Source organism: Eptesicus fuscus, chromosome 2 (assembly GCF_027574615.1).
Source record: "Eptesicus fuscus isolate TK198812 chromosome 2, DD_ASM_mEF_20220401, whole genome shotgun sequence".
Lineage (NCBI taxonomy): Eukaryota > Metazoa > Chordata > Mammalia > Chiroptera > Vespertilionidae > Eptesicus > Eptesicus fuscus.
The window spans coordinates 20,427,887-20,447,120 of record NC_072474.1 but is presented as its reverse complement, the minus strand read 5'-3'; the positions used below and the strand labels follow the sequence as shown (position 1 = coordinate 20,447,120).

Sequence of the window (19,234 nt, the reverse complement as noted above, 5' to 3'; positions counted from 1 at the left end):
GGGCCGCAGCAGAGGTAACACCACAGCTAGGCTGTCGCCTCTTTGGGTGAGAGACCCTTGGGCACCTAGTGAGAGAGGTTTCCTCTCCAGGAACTACACACCCCAAGGAGAGATTGTGCATGCCGTGGCAGGTTCCCAGACCCCGGGGTCCATGCAGGGAGCTAGGCCGCCCTGGGAGGGGGGGAGCTCAGCTGGCAGGGTGACATAGAATGCCACCATCATTCCCTGGTTTTCCAGTAGAGGAATTGGAAAAGGAGGAAACTGTAACCTGGTTTCCATCCTTACAGAAATACGGCATCTTTGTAGATACTTTATCAAATCCCTTTCCTTAAATGTGTTTTGGTGATCTGAATGGTTTAAGTTTAGGCAGTTTGCATTTAGCAAACTGTTTCTAAGCCTTGAGCAAACAATAGAAAATATAAACAGCAACACTCCAGCTTGATGGTGATAGTTTAAACACAAACAGTAAGGAAAAGTTCAATCAAAATTAACAGGACAGCCCGGCTGGTATGGCTCAGTGGATTGAGGTCCTGGGTTCAATTCCTGGTCAGGGCACATATCCGGGTTACGGATTCGATCCCCAGTAGGGGGTGTGTAGGAGGTAGCCAATAGATGTGTCTTTCTCATCAATGTTTCTATCTCTCTCTCCCTCTCCCTTCCTCTCTATCTAAAAATCAATACATATTTTTTAAAAATTAATAGGACAAAATAGTGATTTTTAAAATATATTTTTATTGATTTCAGAGAGGAAGGGAGAGGGAGAGAGATAGAAACATTAGAAACATCAATGATGAGAGAGAATCATTGATAGGCTGCCTCCTGCACGCCCCTTGCTGGGGATCGAGCCCACAACCCGGGCATGTGCCCTTGACTGGAACTGAACCTGGGACCCTTCAGTCCGCAGGCTGACGCTCTATCCACTGAGCCAGACCGGCCAGGGCAACACCTGGCTATGTAGTCAGGGGCACTGACCTCTTTCCCTTAGACTGTCAAGTAAGAAAATGGCAACAGCCAACACAATACCTTTTTTTTTGTCAGATCGGCAAATAATGTAATATATATATTTTGGTTTGCTGCAGAGTTTTAGTAATGTTTATGTGCTATGAGGTGAAAAATGTTGAAAATCGCTGGTCTACTTATCTGTTCCTTCAAAATCATGTATTTGTCTGATCGCTGGAAGGCACTATTAGTTTGTTCCCCATTGAAGTAAGGTTGGTAGTAATGAGAGAATAAGCGGTAAAATACCCCAATTCTTTTTCTCCTTTAACTCAGAATTTGTTGAAACAGTAGAGCACAAGATTTATTTTAAACTTATTATTTTTTTATTAAGGCACATGATTCATAGAATGCTGAGGTACAAAATGCAAATTTCTGCATAAGAGTTTTAAAATACTCATTTTGGAAAATGAAGGTGAACATCATCTTCCAGAATATTCAACTTTTAGCTTGTTTTTTCTTTTGGACCAGTTCAACCAGCAACTTGTATCTAGCGATACAGTCTTCCTGTAGGAAGAAAAAGAGAGGTGAAACAATTACTTCCACAAACCAGAGAGGTGAAACAATTACGTCCTGGGTAAGCCTGCTTGTCGGCTGTGCCCAGTGATAATGAGACAGTCTCATGTCCACTCACTTTGCACAGGACCTGCCTAGAATTTGCCAGGGGAGTCCAGCTGGTCACAGGAAGATACGGTTAGACAGGTGCAAGGAGGCGGCCAGCTGGCTCAGGGCGTGTGCGAATCGCTAGGAGAGGGGCCAGTGGCAGCTGTCTGTGAGGCCTACTGTCATTGCGACCATGACTTTCACTTTGCTAACTATAGCGATCATGTTTAACATTTCACTATTTCATCACAACACGTCACTTCAGACAAACCAAAACACGTGAGGCCAGGCATCCAGGATATTCTCCTTCGGGCCTGCCTCTCCCCCGAGGCTGCGTGGACCTCCCGCTCCGGCCCCTCATGGAGGCACTGCACAGAGGTGAGCCCGGCGGCCTTTCCCGGACCGGCTCTAGCTTCTGCAGGACAGGAAGGTTTCCAAACCCCAAGGCGGTGAGGTTCTGGGTGTCCTAAGGAATCCAATTCCCTCTCCTTCCTTTTACACCAATGTCAGTTCATCACATATGCAAATGCCTGTGTCCTGACAGATGATGGAGAAATTTAGGGAAAATAATTACTTCTGGCAAAGCAGTTGGAGAGGCGGGGGAGTCTGTGTTTCTCAAATAGATCAACTGATAATGGTTTTATTTTTCTCCCTGGGAAATCTTGACTCCTCATTTTAAAGTAGGTGATAGATAACTAGACCAGTACACATGGGGCCATTCATGGCCACAAGCTAGATTGTCCAACATAGAATTTCAATTAAAAAAATACGAATGTAAATGAACATCAATGTGTCCAGAGGCTACTGAGGAAAAGGACAGAAGGCAGAGAGATGGGTTCTTTTGATTTCTCAGTGTTCCTGGCGCCTCAGACAGAAGAGCATGGCCGCGAGGAGAGAACCCTGGAGGCCGAGTAGGAAAGACCACACGGAGAGGAACTCCCCGGCCGCCGAGCAGAGGGCACAGGCGGGGGGGGGGGGGGGGGGGGGGTGCACGGCGGCTGGCGTTCCCCAGGGACACCATCTTCCCGCCTGAGTTTTTATCTGAGGACTACCTGCAGATGTACTGAAGCAGATACTAAATGGGGAGGAAAGTCTATTATAAAAGTCAAGGCTACAGAGGGTAAGCCGAACCCTAAACGTCATTCTCGCACGGACCCCACATGCAAACGTGCCGCCAGGGCCTCGGGTCAGCTGCTGCTCCTGCCCAGTCCAGAGCCATGTGCAGAGCTGGGGCCACACATGCCCTTGGCTAAAGGCTCGTCGTGGAGCTCGGGGGGCCGTGGGTTTGAGAAACCTCCTCACTCTGCTCAGAGGGAGCTGCCACCAGGGAAAGCAAACGCTCCAGGGGCCGGCAGGGCGGCCGAGGGTGACGTTTATGTTCCGGGCCTGGAATTTTCTCAGAAAAACTGCCTGGTCTGTATAAGGACCCAACGTGGACTGCTGACCCCGTTCACGCTCCCCAGTCAGCTGCGTGCACAGGCCCGGGGAGAGCTGGGGGGCCCCACGCCCCCAGGACAGCCACTCCGGGGCGGTCACACCAGCAGAGGCCTCCTCCCTTCCCCGCCTCACCCACCTTACTCTTAGACGGCACGCATTTGGCTATTTTGTCCCAGCGGTCAGAGGCTCCCTTTGGGTATTGCTGTAATGCTAATTCCAGAAGTTTCTGCTGATTCTGAGTCCACGGCTCCTCGGCAGTGCGGCCTCTCTCTTTCCTCTGGCTCTCCTCATCGCTCGATGCGTTGTGTTCTGATATATCGAAGTCCTTCTGCCTCTTCCCACGGAACTTCTCCTCCGGCTCTGCCTTCGCCGCCGCCTCGGGCAGCCTGGCTGGCTTGCGTCTCCTCGGCTGGCCTTCGGGGACCGCGGCCTCGGGCCCCTCCGGCTCCGGCTCGCTGTCCTGCTCGGCTTCCCGCTGCGTGATGATGTCGTCGGGCAGGGCCACGGCGGCCTTGCCGGGCCTGGCATGCTGAGCTGTTGCCTTGAGCTCGGAGAGCCGCACCGTCCCTGTGGGAAAGGCACTCACACAGGTGAAAGGGTCAAGTCAGGAGACGGGAGGGGCCGCGCACACGGCAGACGCTGTCCTGGGCATTTCACATGTCATCTCACTTCGTGTTCACTTTGCTCTAGGACAGCGGTTCTCAACCTTCCTGATGCCGCGACCCTTCAATACAGTTCCTCATGTTGTGGTGACCCCCAACCATAAATTATTTTCGTTGCTACTTCATAACTGTAATTTTGCTGCTGTTATGAATCGTAATGTAAATATCTGTGTTTTCCCATGGTCTTAGGCGACCCTGCTAGCGGTTCTCAACCTGTGGGTCGTGACCGGGTCACCTAAGACCATCGGAAAACACAGATTTTTACATTACGATTCATAACAGTAGCAAAATTACAGTTATGAAGTAGCAACGAAAATAATTTTATGGTTGGGGGTCACCACAACATGAGGAACTGTATTGAAGGGTCGCGGCATCAGGAAGGTTGAGAACCACTGCTCTAGGAGGACAGGTATCTGTCCTAATTTTACCGATGAGGAAAGTCAGCCTGAGGAGGCAGCAGAGGTGAGCGGGACCTGACTCTGAGGAACAGTGGGTGTACCCGGACCCACTGATCGGAGGGCACAGGCCTCCTTTTGAGGTCGGGAAGGCGGTTCTTCACTATCCAGAGTTGTCCTTCAGTCCATGAGCACAACTAGAGCGGGCCTGCCAAGCTCACGCCGCACCACCATCTGCAGGTGACCACGCACCTGTGGGATCTGCTCTTTCCTCAAAGCCACTCCGGTGCCACCGTGATCGACACCTGTGCATTCCAGCGCCCGGCAGAAAGTGGGCAAACTGACTCAGCCTCCCAGCCTCAGGTGTCACCTCAGAGATGCCCTGAAATATCCAACTGCACATTCCCCCCCCCCCCGCCAGTGCTCTGGGAGGACCCATCTGCCTGCTCACTGGCCTGCACCACACCGCCTTTCCAGAACACATTTTGGAGAATGTCGTGGAGGTGGCCTCTTTCACATAGCACCTCACTGCCTATGTCTGCCTCCATGCCCAGACAGTAACCGTACTGGTAGAAAGGAATCTGGAAATGCCCTTTCCTAAAGCCTGCAGACCCACGCTGAGCCCTTCCTGGGGGTGACTTGGGGCGCCTCCAGGTTTGCTCACCTGACTACTCTCCCTGGGACCTGTATTTAGGTTAAGTTGGAAGGTTTAGGAGGCATTTTCTTACTTCCTGGTTCTAGGCAAACAGTACAGAGACAATAACAAAATTCCAGTTAGTCTTGGAGGAAACATTTGCAGAAACATAGATTCTTGGGAAAACTGCTTGTTGTCTCTTCTGAGGGCATTGTGTGGGTGTGTGGGGTGGGGCGGTGTAGGGACACTGCACAGAGTCCCCTTCGTTCCTGACCCCGAACTAGAGGAGAACGAGGTTTTTTATAATTCTTTAAACTTACCACATACATCTTAGCACCCACTATATGTTTACGGCTGAATTGGCTAGTTGGTTCCTATAATTTGACGCCTTTTATTTTTTAAAATATATTTTAATTGATTTAAGAGAGGAAGAGAGAGGAAGAAATATCAATGATGAGAGAGAATCATTGATCAGCTGCCTCCTGCGTGCTCGCACTGGGGATCAAGCCTGCATCCCAGGCACGTGCCCTTGACAAGCATCAAACCTGGAACCCTTTAGTCTGCAGGCTGATGTTCTACCCACTGAGCCAAACCAGCTAGGGCTAATTTGACACCTTTCAGAGGTTTGGCCAACAGAGTTCATTGGTCAAAGCTGTTACACTATCGGATTCAAAGAAGATGTTATAAAAGGGGCTTATTTTGAAGAAACTGCTTTAGATGAATGGGGTGAAGTGGATGCTAACTCACCTGAGGAGCAGGTGACTGAATCCTTCAGTTGTTTGGCTTTGGTTGTCACCTGTTACAAAATAGAAAAGCAAAGCAAAGATGACTTTCCACATACCTACGAGATAGGTCAATGATGTATTTCATATAAGATCTTGGTTATACCTCTTTTTTTAAAAAAATATATTTTATTGATTTTTTTTACAGAGAGGAAGGGAGAGGGATAGAGAGTTAGAAACATCGATGAGAGAGAATCATCGATCAGCTGCCTCCTGCACACCCCCTACTGGGGATGTGCCCGCAACCAACGTATGTGCCCTTGACCGGAATCGAACCTGGGACCTTTCAGTCCGCAGGCTGACGCTCTATCCACTGAGCCAAACCGGCTTCGGCTTGGTTATACCTCTTATTAGCTAGATAACCTTGAGCAATTTCCAGTGCTTTTTGTTTCATGTAATACCTCCTATAATATGTAGATATGATACTGATACCATTTGCCTGTTAGGGGTGTTTTAAGTTTGAAAAAAGCTCTTAGCAAGATATTAATGGCTCAGTAAATATCACCCATTATAACTGGCATGGATCATGTTTTTCATTCACACAAAAGGCAGAATTAGGGAAAATATTTAAAGCTTGCTCAGAAACATGGTTCTTTCCTCTCTCTCCAGATGGCCTTGCTTCCTAGTTTATGGGGAAAAAATTGAAGTTATCCAACATGAGCTTCCCCAACTTCCAACTTCAATTTGATTGTACTAAAATATAGCTTTCCCTTCTTTTATTCCAACTCAAAGAAATTATCTTCCTTCTTCTTGAATCATCGTAAAACTGCTTCATCAATTAATTTCCTTTGCTTTCATCTTGAACTTCTCCCTATCAGCTATGTCCTACAAACCTTCACACTCAGCTCAAGCGGCCTCTACTCTAAAAGGCTCCCTTCCCTCGAGCTTCTTTCTGTTTCACTTGGCTTTCATGACAGTATCTCCTACTCCTCCATCTCTATCTCTGAATGTTCCTTTATTGGCCCCTTCTATATACTCCTGCCTCTTGTTCCCAAATATAATATTCCTCAACACTTGTCCTTGCTATTCATATGTTCTTTCCATTTTCTTCTTGGGTATCTCATACCATGTTTTCAATAACACTTTAGACAGGAAATGATAAGCCTACATCTCTGGTTCAGATCTCTACTTTGGAATGCCAGGCTGGCAGCAAATGACCATGTAACATAATAGATATGAAAAGGACTTCCATTTTATAGCAGTAAGCTTACTATGCAGCAGGCATTGTTCTAAATAAGGTATGTGTGCGTATGCATATTCCCCACAGCAGTTGTATTAGGGAGGTATATAATTATTATCCCCATTTTATATAATCTGAAGCACAGAAAATAAATAATATGTCCAAGATTAAAAGGCTAGTGAATAGCTGAAATCAGGCAAGTCGTGCTCCAAAATCTTTGCTCTCAATCCCTGTAAATACTGCCTTTCAAATCCAAATCTCATACAGATGAGGAAACAAGTCAAGTGCCCCTTCTGATACACTACAAGGCTCCCCTTTAACTGCCACTAATCTTACTTGGAGGTCTTCTAGCTCCACAAACTAAACAAACCCCTGACTACACCCAACTTCTCAGCTTTAGTATATTTGAATATGTGCACCCATCACCATAGCCAATTTTAGAACATTTTTATCATGTTGATGTTTTAGCTATCATAGCTCATCCTCCCCACCTTATCCGACCCTACCTCCCCTCACTCCCAACTAATCAATCACTAATCTAGCTCTGTCTCTTTAGAGGTTCCTATACTGGGCTTTCATATGAGCAGAAGCATATAATAATACTAGAGGTCCGGTGCACGAAATCTGTGCACGGGGGAGGGGGGTGTGTGTCCCTCAGCCCGGCCTGCACTCTCTCCAATCTGGGACCCCTCGAAGGATGTCCTACTGCTGGTTTACAGGGATCTGGCCTAAACCGGCAGTCGGACATCCCTCTCGCAATCCGGGACTGCTGGCTCCTAACCACTCACCTGCCTGCCTGCCCCTAACCACTCTGCCTGCTGGCCTCCTCACCCCCAATTGCCCCCCACTGCCAGCCTGCTCACCCCCAAATGCCCCCCCGCCAGCCTCATCACCCCAACTGCCCCCCGTGCCAGTGTGCTCGCCCCCAACTGCCTCCCGTGCCAGTGTGCTCGCCCCCAACTGCCCCCCTGCTGGCCTGCTCACTCCAAATTGCCCCTCCCCCCACTGTCCTGATCACCCCCAACTGACCCCCATTGATGGCCTGCTCGCCCCCAACTGGCCCCCCCCGGCTGGTCTGCTCACTCCCAACTGCCCCCCCCGCCCCGCCGGTCTGATCACCCCCAATGGTCCCCCCTCCCACCGGTCTGTTCACCCACAACTGCCGTCCCATCCTGGCCTGATCATCCACAACTCCCCTCCCCTCTTGGTCTCTAACCGCCTCTACCTCGGCCCCGCCACCATGGCTTTGTCCAGAAGAACATCCGGAAGGTCTCCTAATCTAATTAGCATATTACCCTTTTATTAGTATAGATAGAAGCCTGGTGCATGGGTGGGGGCTGGCTGGTTTGCCCTGAAGGGTGTCCCGGATGAGGGTGGGGGTTCCCTTGGGGCGTGGGATGGCCTGGGTGAGGGGCCTGTGGTGGTTTGCAGGCTGGCCATGCCCCATGGGGTGAGGGTCCCGCTGGAGGGGCATGGCCAGCCTGGGTGAGGGGCTGAGGGCTGTTTTCAGGCTGGCTACACCCCCTTCAAGGTGGGGGTCCCTACTGGGGTGCCTGGCCAGCCTGGGTGAGGGGCTGATGGCTGTCTGCAGGCTGGCCAAGCCCCCCAGTGGGGACCCTCACCCCATGGGGGTGTGGCAAGCCTGGGTAAGGGGCTTTTTTCTTTTCAGCGCCTCCTGGAGTGGAGGCCAGGGCCAGCTGGAAGCAGGTATTTGGGATTTATCTTTTATAATTGAAACTTTGTAGCCTTGAGCGGAGGCCAGGGCCAGCCAGGGTGGGCGGGAAGCTTGGCTTCCTCCATCGCCGGGGGCAACCCAAGCCTCCTGCTTGCTTCAGCTCTGTGGCCACCACCATCTTTGCTGGGTTAATTTGCATACTCGCTCCTGATTGGCTGGTGGGTGTAGTGGAGTGATGGTTAATTTGCATGTTTCTCTTTTATCAGTGTAGATGTGGACTTCTGTGGCTACTTCCTTTTTTCCTCCCTCCCTCCTTCATTGTTGAACGTGTGACATGTCTCCTTTTCCCCCCATTGACCACCCCCAGCCTGCTCCCACCCCTCAGCACATGCCCTCACCGCCCTAGTGTCTGTGTCCATTGGTTATGCTTATATGCACGCATACAAGTCCTTTGGTTGATCTCGCCCCCTTACCCTCACCCTCCCCTACCTTCCCTCTGAGGTTTGACGGTCTGTACGATGTGTCTCTGTCTCTGGATCTATTTTTGTTCATCAATTTATGTTGTTCATTATCTTCCACAAATGAGTGAGATCATGTAATACTTATCTTACCCTGACTGGCTTATTTCGCTTAGCATAATGCTCTCCAGTTCCATCCATGCTGTTGCAAATGGTAAGAGTTCTTTCTTTTTTACAGCAGCATAGTATTCCATTGTGTAGATGTACCACCATTTTTTAATCCACTCATCTGCTGATGGGCACTTTGGCTGTTTCCAAATCTTAGCTATTATAAATTGTGCTGCTATGAACATAGGGGTGCATATATCTTTTCTGACTGGTGTTTCTGGTTTCTTGGGATATATTCCTAAGAAGTGGGATTACTGGATCAAATGGGAGTTCCATTTTTAGTTTTTTGAGGAAACTCATACTGTCTTCCACAGTGGCTGCACCAGTCTTCATTCCCACCACCAATGCAGGAGGGTTCCTTTTTCTCCACATCCTTGCCAGCATTTGTTGTTTGTTGATTTGTTGATGATAGCCATTCTGACAGGTGTGAGATGATATCTCATTGTCGTTTTGATTCGCATCTCTCCAATGATTAGTGACTTTGAGCATGTTTTCATATGTCTCTCGGCCTTCTGTATGTCCTCTTTCGAAAAGTGTCTATATCCTTTGACCATTTTTTGATTGGATCATTTATCTTCCTTTTGTTAAGTTGTATGAGTTCTCTGAAAATTCTGGAGATTAAGCCCTTATCAGAAATATCATTGACAAATATGTTTTCCCATGCAGTAGGCTTTCTTGTTGTTTTGTTGATGGTTTCTTTTGCTGTGCAGAAGCTTTTTATTTTGATGTAGTCCCATTTGTTTATTTTCTCCTTAGTCTCCATTGCCCTAGGAGCTGTGTCTGCAAAGATATTGCTGCGACATATATCCGCTATTTTGCTGCCTATGGACTCTTGTAGGATTTTTATGGTTTCCTGTCTTACATTCAAGTCCTTTATCCATTTTGAGTTTGTTTTTGTGTATGGTGTAAGTTGGTGGTCTAGTTTCATTTTTTTGCATGTATCTGTCCAAATTTCCCAGCACCATTTATTAAAGAGACTGTATTGATTCCACTGTATGCTCTTGCCTCCTTTGTCAAATATTAATTGAGCATAATGGCTTGGGTTGATTTCTGGGTTCTCTGTTCTGTTCCATTGGTCTATATGTCTGTTCTTGTGCCAGTACCAGGCAGTTCTGAGAACAGTGGCTTTGTAATACAGCTTGATACCTGGTATTGTGATTGCTCCAACTTTGTGCTTCTTTCTCAGGATTGCTGAGGCTATTTGGGGTCTTTTTTTATTCCAATTGAATTTTTGGCTTCTTTCATTTAGGGTAATGTTTTCCAGGTTCATTCAAGTGGTAGTATGTATCAGTACTTCATTTTTTTTTTTTTTAAATATTTATTGCCCTGACCCGTTTGGCTCAGTGGATAGAGCATTGGCCTGCGGACTGAAAGGTCCCAGGTTTGATTCCAGTCAAGGACATGTATCTTGGTTGAGAGCACATCCCCAGTAGGGGGTGTGCAGGAGGCAGCTGATCGATGTTTCTCTCTCATTGATGTTTCTAACTCTATCCCTCTCCCTTCCTCTTTGTAAAAAATCAATAAAATATATTTAAAAAAATATTTATTATTATTTTTTTAGAGAGAGAGAGAGGGGGAGTTGAATAGAGATATATAAACATCGATGAGAGAAACATCATCAATCAACTGCCTCCTACATGACCCCCCCCCCCCAAACAGGGGATTAAGCCCACAACCCAGGCATGTGTCCTGACTGGGAATCAAACCGGTGGCCTCTTGGTTCCTGGCTCAGTGCTCAACCACTGAGCTACACCAGCCAGACGGTACTTCATTCTTTTTTATTGCCAAATAATATTCCATTGTGTGCAATACCACATTTTGTTTATCCTTCAGTTGATACACATTTGTGTTATTTTCATCTTTGGCTACTATGAATAATGCTGCTATAAGCATTTGTGTACAAGTATTTTGTGTGTGTGTGTGTGTGTGTGTGTGTGTGTGTGGGGCATTTGTTCTCCTTTATCTTGGGTATATACCCAGTAGTAAAATTGCTAAATCATGTATGTTTAACATTTTGAGGAACTGCCATACTATTTTCCAATGTAAACGCATCTTTTTATATTCACACCAGCAACGAACATATGAAGCTTCTGATTTCCCACATTTACAAACATGTATTTTTATTGTAATTGTTGGACCACATAGAAGTGGAAAGTTGACCAATTTCTAATAAGTTGTAAGTTCTACAACTTATTAGAACATTCTAGCCTGACTGCCAAGTACACATCTCCTGGTTCTATAATATGGTGGTATAATAATGATAATGGCAAGTGATCCTTTTTTCTTGAGAATTTTTCTTCTTTTTGCTACTTTCTGACTCAGGAGAAGACATGTATAAGGCGATGATGGCAACTTATTTCTCTTGGGGGCAAGTTTGGGATCTTTAGCACATCATTTAAGATTCTGAGCAGTTTAAGAAGTTTCCAAATAAGTGATGGTTTATATAAAGCTCAATGGCCAGGGAGTCTCTGAGTATAACAGCATGCTGCTTCAGGAAGGAAAATCAGCTTTCAGTGAGCATGGTCATCACCAAATCTAGGTCTCTCCTATACATGCAGATGACTTCGATTCCATGGGTGCCAATTTACTTTTGAAACGTTTAGTGTTATTTTTCTCATATGTTCCATAATGAATTTTTCAGCTACTCATTCTTGTTTTTTTTTTAAGATAACTTAAAAAAAATATTTTATTCATTTTTTTTACAGAGAGGAAGGGAGAGGGATAGAGAGCTGGAAACATCAATGAGAGAGAAACATCGACGAGCTGCCCTCCTGCACACCCCCTACTGGGGATGTGCCCGCAACCAATGTACATGCCCTTGACCGGAATCGAACCTGGGCCATTTCAGTCCGCAGACCGACGCTCTATGCACTGAGCCAAACCGGTTTTGGCTGTTTTGTTTTTAAAAATATATATTTTTATTGATTTCAGAGAGGAAGGGAAAGGAAGAGAGAGCTAGAAACATCAATGATGAGAGGGAATCATTGATTGGCTGCCTCATGCATGCCCCCTACTGGGTACCAAGCTCGCAACACGGGCGTGTTCCCTTGACTGGAATCAAACCTGGAACCCCTGAGTCCACTGGCCGACGCTCTATCCACTGAGCCAAACTGGCTAGAGCTAGTCAATCTGTTTTTATATCATGATTGCAGAAGATATGTTCTTTGATTTAATGTAACTTCATGATAAGCTATATTTAGGACTTTTATCCTAGTTTTCTCTTGGGACAAGGCATGTATTCCTACATAGGTCTCTCAGAGTTCAGGCTTTTCTTCTTCAGTGTCTGGACAAATAATATTATGGGCTAGTTCTCTGCCTCCTACCTCTCCTCCTGCTGGTAGGTGCCATGGCAAGGGAGAGAACGGTTGACATGGGTTTCAGAAGCCTGAGAACTAAAGTTTGGAAGCTACCTTGGTTAAAGGTTACTGAATCCTGATATGAGTATATGGCTCAGTGATCTGTCCTCATGTACATGGAGGATGCAGTGTGCAGCTGCTAGAAAATAAGGAAGATATTAGCCAATATGGCATTGCCAGATTCTTCACTGAATATTTTAACAGTGTGTGTCAGGAAACTCACATTCTATTTTTGGGGATTCAGCTTCCTCTAAGCTACCCCTCACAACATTGTACCATTCTTACGGGCCTCCTGGAGATGCTTCCAAACTGGGGGCAAAAATGGCGCGCTCAGAATGCTTGCTGCCAAATGCCAAATGGGTACCCCTGAGGCACAAGCCTGGAATATTTTCTGGAGAAACCGAAGTAGCCCCAGAAAAAGTCCCTACAAATGTGTGAAATTTGCGAGTTCTACAGTGAAAGACCAGATCCCAACCTGTTTATTCTACAATGAAACTCAATGTCAACAACTTCCATCCATTCAGATAATCAGCTTTTTTGTACTCCTTCTAAGTAGGAATGGATATATTCAAGGATCACCAGACATTTGAGAGAAGTCTCTAAGATGATAACCAGGAGCCAAGACAAAACAACCAACTTCCAGAAACAGAGAACAGAGGAACTAGAGTGTCATAAGTCTTCTCAACAGCAACACTAGAAGCTAAACACAATAGAGCAATGTTTTTCAGAATTCTGTACCAAACCAGGCCATCAATCAACTATAAAAGTAGAATATGGATTTTTAAATGGGCAAGAGCTTATATTTTAACTTCCATATAGCTTTTCTCATGAAACTACTGGATGTGTTTCATCAAGAAATGAGAATGAGCCCTGTCCAGTGTGACTCAGTTGGTTGAGCATCCTCCCATGCACCAAAAGGTTGCTGGTTCAATTCCCAGTTGGGGCACATGCAGAGTTTGCAGGCTTGATCCCCAGTGTAGGGGTGTGCTGGAGGCAGCTGATGGATGTTTCTCTCCCTCCCTCTTCCTTCCTCTCTCTAAAAAGGAAAAAAAAAAAGAAGAAAAATAAGAAATGAGAATGAATCTAAGAAGATGAACTTATGGGATAAAGAAACAAGGGATCCAGCACAGGAGAAAGGGAAAGAGAATCCTTAGGATGCTAATGAAGGAGTCCCAGGACAGCCATTTGTGCAGGAGAGCTAGAAAGCTCCAGTTCAGACTGGAGCAGCAGGACAGTAAGCTCCATAAGGAATGTCTGCAAGAAAATTAAAAAAAAAACAAAAACAAAAACAAAAAAAGCAGAACTGATCAAACTGTTGTGTGAAATTATGTTTAGTTGGAGAATTAGAAATTAATACTTCAGTTGAAGAAGTAGTGATTGCCCTGGCTGGTTTGGCTCAGTGGATAGAGCTGACTGAAGGGTCCCGGGTTCAATTCTGGTCAAGGGCACGTACCTTGGTTTCAGGCTCCTCCCTGGCCTGGGCCCTGGTCCGGGCTCAGGCAGGAGGCAACCAATCAATGTGTTTCTCACGCATTGATGTTTCTCTCTGTCTTTCCCTCTCTCTTCTACTCTCTCTAAAAAAATCATTGGAAAAATATCCTGGGGTGAGGATTACCCATGACCCCCTACTCCGCCCCCCAAAAAAAAGAAAAGAAAAAAGGAAAAGAAGTAGTGATTAATTCTTAGAAACTCCAAGCAAACCAAGAAAGAGATAATTATACCAAGAAAAACAAAAGATTGTATAAGAAAGAAAATGTTATAATAATATACCTTGTGGCTTGGCTGTGAATAATATTTATATAGTCATAAAAATGTAAGTACTAAACCTTTTAAGCTAAAATTGGTACTATGTCTATATTGTAAAGGGATGGGAAGTGTTTGTGGGTGCTGAAAAAGATCATTTGTCATCTTCAACTAAGAATCCAAAGATAATGTCTAAAACTTAAAAATCAAGAAATAGCAGCAGCAGCATATTATTAAAAATGCAAAGTAAAAGAAAGTTATTATGGGCTACCAGCTTGGATAGGGGTTTTGGATAGCATTGGATCTACATGTGTATTAACACTCACATGGATTGTAGAATTGTGGGGAAATTTGTTTCATGTTCTTAGTCAAAGCAGAAAATCCTATATAATAAATCCTATATAATAAAAGGGTAATATGCAAATCGACCAAATGGTGGAATGACCGGGCGCTATGATGCGCACTGAACACCAGGGGGCAGATGCTCAATGCAGGAGCTGCCCCCTGGTGGTCGGTGAGCTCCCACAGGGGGGGTGCCACTCAGCCACAAGCCAGGCTGATGGCTGGCGAGCATAGCGGCCCGCCTCCATGGCAGCGCTAAGGATGTCCGAATGATAGCTTAAGCCATCAGTTGGACATTTCCAGACTGTGAAAGGGGACACCCCCGCCCCGCCCCCGTTGTGCACAAATGCCGTGCACCAGGCCTCTAGTACTTTATAATCCTCCTTCTTAATACAATTATACCTAATCTTATCTTTAAAACTCATAGGGACCCTATGATTTCATCTAGGAATATGGGTTAGGGTTGAGTGAATGAAAAGAAATCTAAAATGAGTTTTGTTCCTTACAGAATATTAACCTTTTGCACTCGGATGTAGAGTGTGACTTGACACGGTTAGCATCGGTAGCAGCTCTTTTTATACTCTTTGAATGTATCAATAATTTGAAATATAAAAAAATCCAAATAAATAAGTTTGTATGAAAAGAAACTCCAGTTTTTTATTCTACTGCCGTGCTTTGTAAAATCTGGGGTATTTAAAAAATTAAATCCCGAGTAGAATAAAGGAATCGAGAAAAAAGCAAGCGAGTGCAAAGGGTTAAATTAGAAAAATGAAAGTTATATTCCATAGAGTCGAGTTAGGAGCAGTGACTAGTTACATGGTGGCACATTTCCACTTAATATATGGAAGAATTTTCCCATTTGTGATCTATATAAAATGTATGCTCATATACCTGGCATCCTCAGATAACTCAGAAAATAAATGTTGACTACTAGTAATGACCTCAACTCATATTTTTGAAGTTCGGACTGATTTGATATCATAAGTGTTTCTCTTAAAATAAAAATTACATAACTGTTAAGTTCATTATTTTCACTCATTTGTATTTAATTTTGGCCAACTTTCTGTTTGAATTTAACACTCATATAACCAAAAACTGGAGTAACAAGAACATGGCACTCTGTTACCTGAACATTAATAAACCAGCTGAAAAGCGTTTCCAACTGCTAGAAAGCATTTTTGTTCATTTTTATTATTTCTTCAATGTCTTTAAAAATTTCTCTGGATTCTCTGTCTGGATAGAAAAAATACAAGAAATAACAATAGTGTTCATCCTAACCATTAAAAAAGAGGGACTTCCATTAACTTCCTGATTACCTCTTATCAGTGATTTAAATGGCCATTTATTAGGAGAAAATAATTTTTGCTAGCAGATAATAGTGTAGTTCTGCAGATATTGTTAGTCCATCAGGGAGATATTTTAACAGTCCAACATAATATATTCACCCATCTTCCTTTTTAAAAAATGGTTTACCAAATTTTTTAGCACAAAGAAGCAATTTTAAATTACACTGACAATTATTAGCATCTGTTCAAGAGTTACCAGTCTATTGACTTGCTACATCTCTAAGCTATACATAAAAAGGAGTTACGGAAGTCCTAACTATAAAGTATGATGCTATTACCAGACTATAGATGATACTTTGAGTTAAACCAGTTCCCTCACAAATAAAATCATTCTTAGTATTCAAGGTGCACATTATCGTAACTAATAAATTAGATCTAGCCTTAAAATAGATAGTCTCTTCTTGGGGAAAGCTACAGGGTTCTGATGAATGAGTATAAAATACAAACTCAGTATCTTAGCAATACATGACACTAAGTGGGGTCCAGAAAAAAAATAAATAAAAGAATGTTAAATGGGAGATATAAAGAAAAGTTTTCATGTAACCTGCCAAGTATGTTTTCCTTGAGTGAGTCACTAAAGATGAACAAATGTTCAATAATGAGTTTAATCAGACCCTGAATGTTTCTGTGGTTCAAATAGTCAAAGGCCACAGGGGAGAGAAACTGCTCACAAAGCTGCTCAGGAGGACAGCCGCTTAACTGGCAGAGTCCTGGGACATTAAATCCCTGACTTCAAATTCATCCCCCTCCGGCCAGCACCTCTGAAAACCTCTGTACTTCAGTTTCTCCAGTGTGTGCTGGACAGGTCTCTGTGCTGTCACCCTAACGATGTGAAGGATTCCAAGAGTCCAGCAGGGTAGGTGGGTACCTTGCTCCTCTCTCTCCACTACTGTTTGCTCCTCCTTAAGCTGTGCTCTCTGAGGAAGAAGACAACTGAACCAGACATGAGGAGGACAAGGGCCTGTGACAGGGGGCTTTAGGCAGGAAAAACATGAATAGATGGCTCTAGAATCCATCCCTCTGAGAAATAAAGCTGTCTTTGTTTTGAAGAGACAGTCTGGCAAGTGTTTCAAGTAGAGGTTCAATACTCCCAATGCCCTCCTGGACCGAGGTGCCAGCTGCCACCTAGGCTTCAGAGGAAGGAGCAAGCTGCTCTGCAGAACAAATAAAAGAATTTGGAGCATAGGTTGAGGGTTATCTGAAAGAGAGAAAGTGAGGGTAAATGGAAGACAGAGGAGGAGGAACAAAGCCATAAAGGAGATAAGGATAAAGGAGAAAAGCAAGTGGAAATGGCATGACCAAGAGGGCCCTGTGCAACAGTAAAGGCTGGTATGGGTTTTTAAGTTTCTTTTTTTTTTTTTTTAAATGTATTTTATTGATTTTTTACAGAGAGGAAGAGAGAGGGATAGAGAGTCAGAAACACTGCTGAGAGAGAAACATTGATCAGTTGCCTCTTGCACACCCCCTACTGGGGATGCACCCGCAACCAAGGTACATGCCCTTGACCAGAATCGAACCTGGGACCCTTCAGTCCGCAGGCCGACGCTCTATCCACTGAGCCAAACCGGCTTCGGCGGTTTTTAAGTTTCTTGTTAGAGGGTGTTCCTCCCTTCCCCCTAGAAAATACCCACTAGGAATGTTGTTCATAGTGTGAGCTTCAGGTTCCATTTAATGTAGATCCACCCCTGCCTGTTAATGTTTTTTAAAAAAATCTTTGTTTAAAGTATTACACATTAAGGGCCAATGCCTGAATTCGTGCACCTTGAAAGGAACTGTGGGCCAAAAGGCTGCAGTGGGCACAGGGGCAGGTCTCGGCCCAACCTCCACATCCCTGCCTGGCCCTTACAGCCGCATCCCCCAGTCCCCTCTCTGCCGGCAGCCCTGCTCCTGCTGCTCCCACGCGCTGATTGCACTGGCCCTGCTTGCACCCACTGATGTCGCAGAGCAATTGGGGCCGGCCCCAGCAGTGGGTGTGAGCGGGGCCGGTGCCTTCAGTGAGTGCGAGCGGCAGCTGCTGCCCTGATCGCCCCTCAGGAGCAGGGGGAGGTGGAGAAGCCCTCAGGGGTGATCGGGGCCAGCAGCTGCCACTCGCACCCGCTGACAGCGCCGAGAGATCAGGACTGGCACTGGGTGCCACCTACGGGTGCGAGTGGGGCTGGCACTGGGTGCAAACGGTGGCTTTGGTGCTGGCAGTGGGTGCGAGTGGGGCTGTCGCAGGAGCAGGGGGAGAAGCCCTGAGGGGTCATCAGGACCCGGCAGCCGCTGGTCGCACTTGCTGACAGCGCCAAGTGAAGAGGGCTGGCACCAGGCACTGGCAGCGGGTGGGAGCAATGGCTCGGGCACCAGCAGTGGGTGCGAGCGGGGCTGGTGCCAGCAGCAGGTGCGAGTGCCAGGTGGGACCGCGGCGCGGAGGAGCAAAGAATTTTCAGTAACCACCAGAGGCTTGCCCTGATGACAGCGACTGGTGCCCCGCTCACCTGCTCCACCATCCTGCTGTGGCTGATGCCCACCATGTTCTGTGCTCTGCCGCCTGCTGCCAACGCCTACCATGTTCCGTGCGCCCCCTGGTGGTCAGCGCACATCATAATGACCGGTTGTTTGGTTGTTCCGCCGTTCAGTCATTCTGCCGTTTGGTCTATTTGAATGTTAGGGTTTTATGTACGTAGATAGTATTATGTCTCCTTTTCCCCCCATTGACCTCTCCCTGGCCACCCCACCTCCCAGCACATGCCCTCACCCCCCTAGTGTCTATGTCCATTGGTTATGCTTATATGCATGCATACAAGTCCTTTCGTTGATCTCTTACCCTCCCTACCTTCTCTCTGAAGTTTGACGGTCTATTTGATGCTTTTATTTCTCTGGTTCTATTTTTGTTCATCAGTTTATGTTGTACATTATATTCCTCAAATGAGTGAGATCATGTGATATTTATCTTCCTCTGACTGGCTTATTTCGCTTAGCATAATGCTCTCCAGGTCCATCCATGCTGTTGCAAATGGTAAGAGGTTTTTTCTTTTTTACAGCAGTGTAGTATTCCATTGTGTAGAAGTACCAGGATTTTTTAATCCACTCATCTGCTGATGGGCACTTTTGCTGTTTCCAAATCTTAGCTATTGTAAATTGTGCTGCTATGAACATAGGGGTGCATATGGCCTTTCTGATTGGTATTACTGATTTCTTGGGATATATTCCTAGAAGTGGGTTTACTGGGTCAAATGGGAGTTCCATTTTTAATTTGTTGAGGAAACTCCATACTGTCTTCCACAGTGGCTGCACCAGTCTGCATTCCCACCAGCAGTGCACGAGGGTTCCTTTTTCTCCACATCCTCGCCAGCACTTGTTGTTTGTTGATTTGTTGATGATAGCCATTCTGACAGGTGTGAGATGGTATCTCGTTGTTGTTTTGATTTGCATCTCTCAGATGATTAGCAACTTTGAGCATGTCTTCACATGTCTC

At 45.7% G+C, this 19,234-nt stretch overlaps 1 protein-coding gene across 2 annotated transcripts in view; it reads right to left on the bottom strand.

The window, feature by feature from the left end:
• Nucleotides 1-1,309: 1,309 nt before the first annotated feature.
• DNAJC1 (DnaJ heat shock protein family (Hsp40) member C1) overlaps nucleotides 1,310-19,234 on the bottom strand; it is a 214,157-nt gene continuing 196,232 nt past the window's right edge. For both annotated transcript variants that reach the window (XM_054725810.1, XM_054725817.1), the window contains 3 exons: nucleotides 5,475-5,523; nucleotides 3,173-3,603; nucleotides 1,310-1,503 (listed from right to left, as the gene is read on the bottom strand). In XM_054725810.1, coding sequence (XP_054581785.1) covers nucleotides 1,435-1,503; nucleotides 3,173-3,603; nucleotides 5,475-5,523 — 549 coding nt within the window. In that variant the 3' untranslated portion in view covers nucleotides 1,310-1,434. The remainder of the gene's footprint in view (nucleotides 1,504-3,172; nucleotides 3,604-5,474; nucleotides 5,524-19,234) is intronic.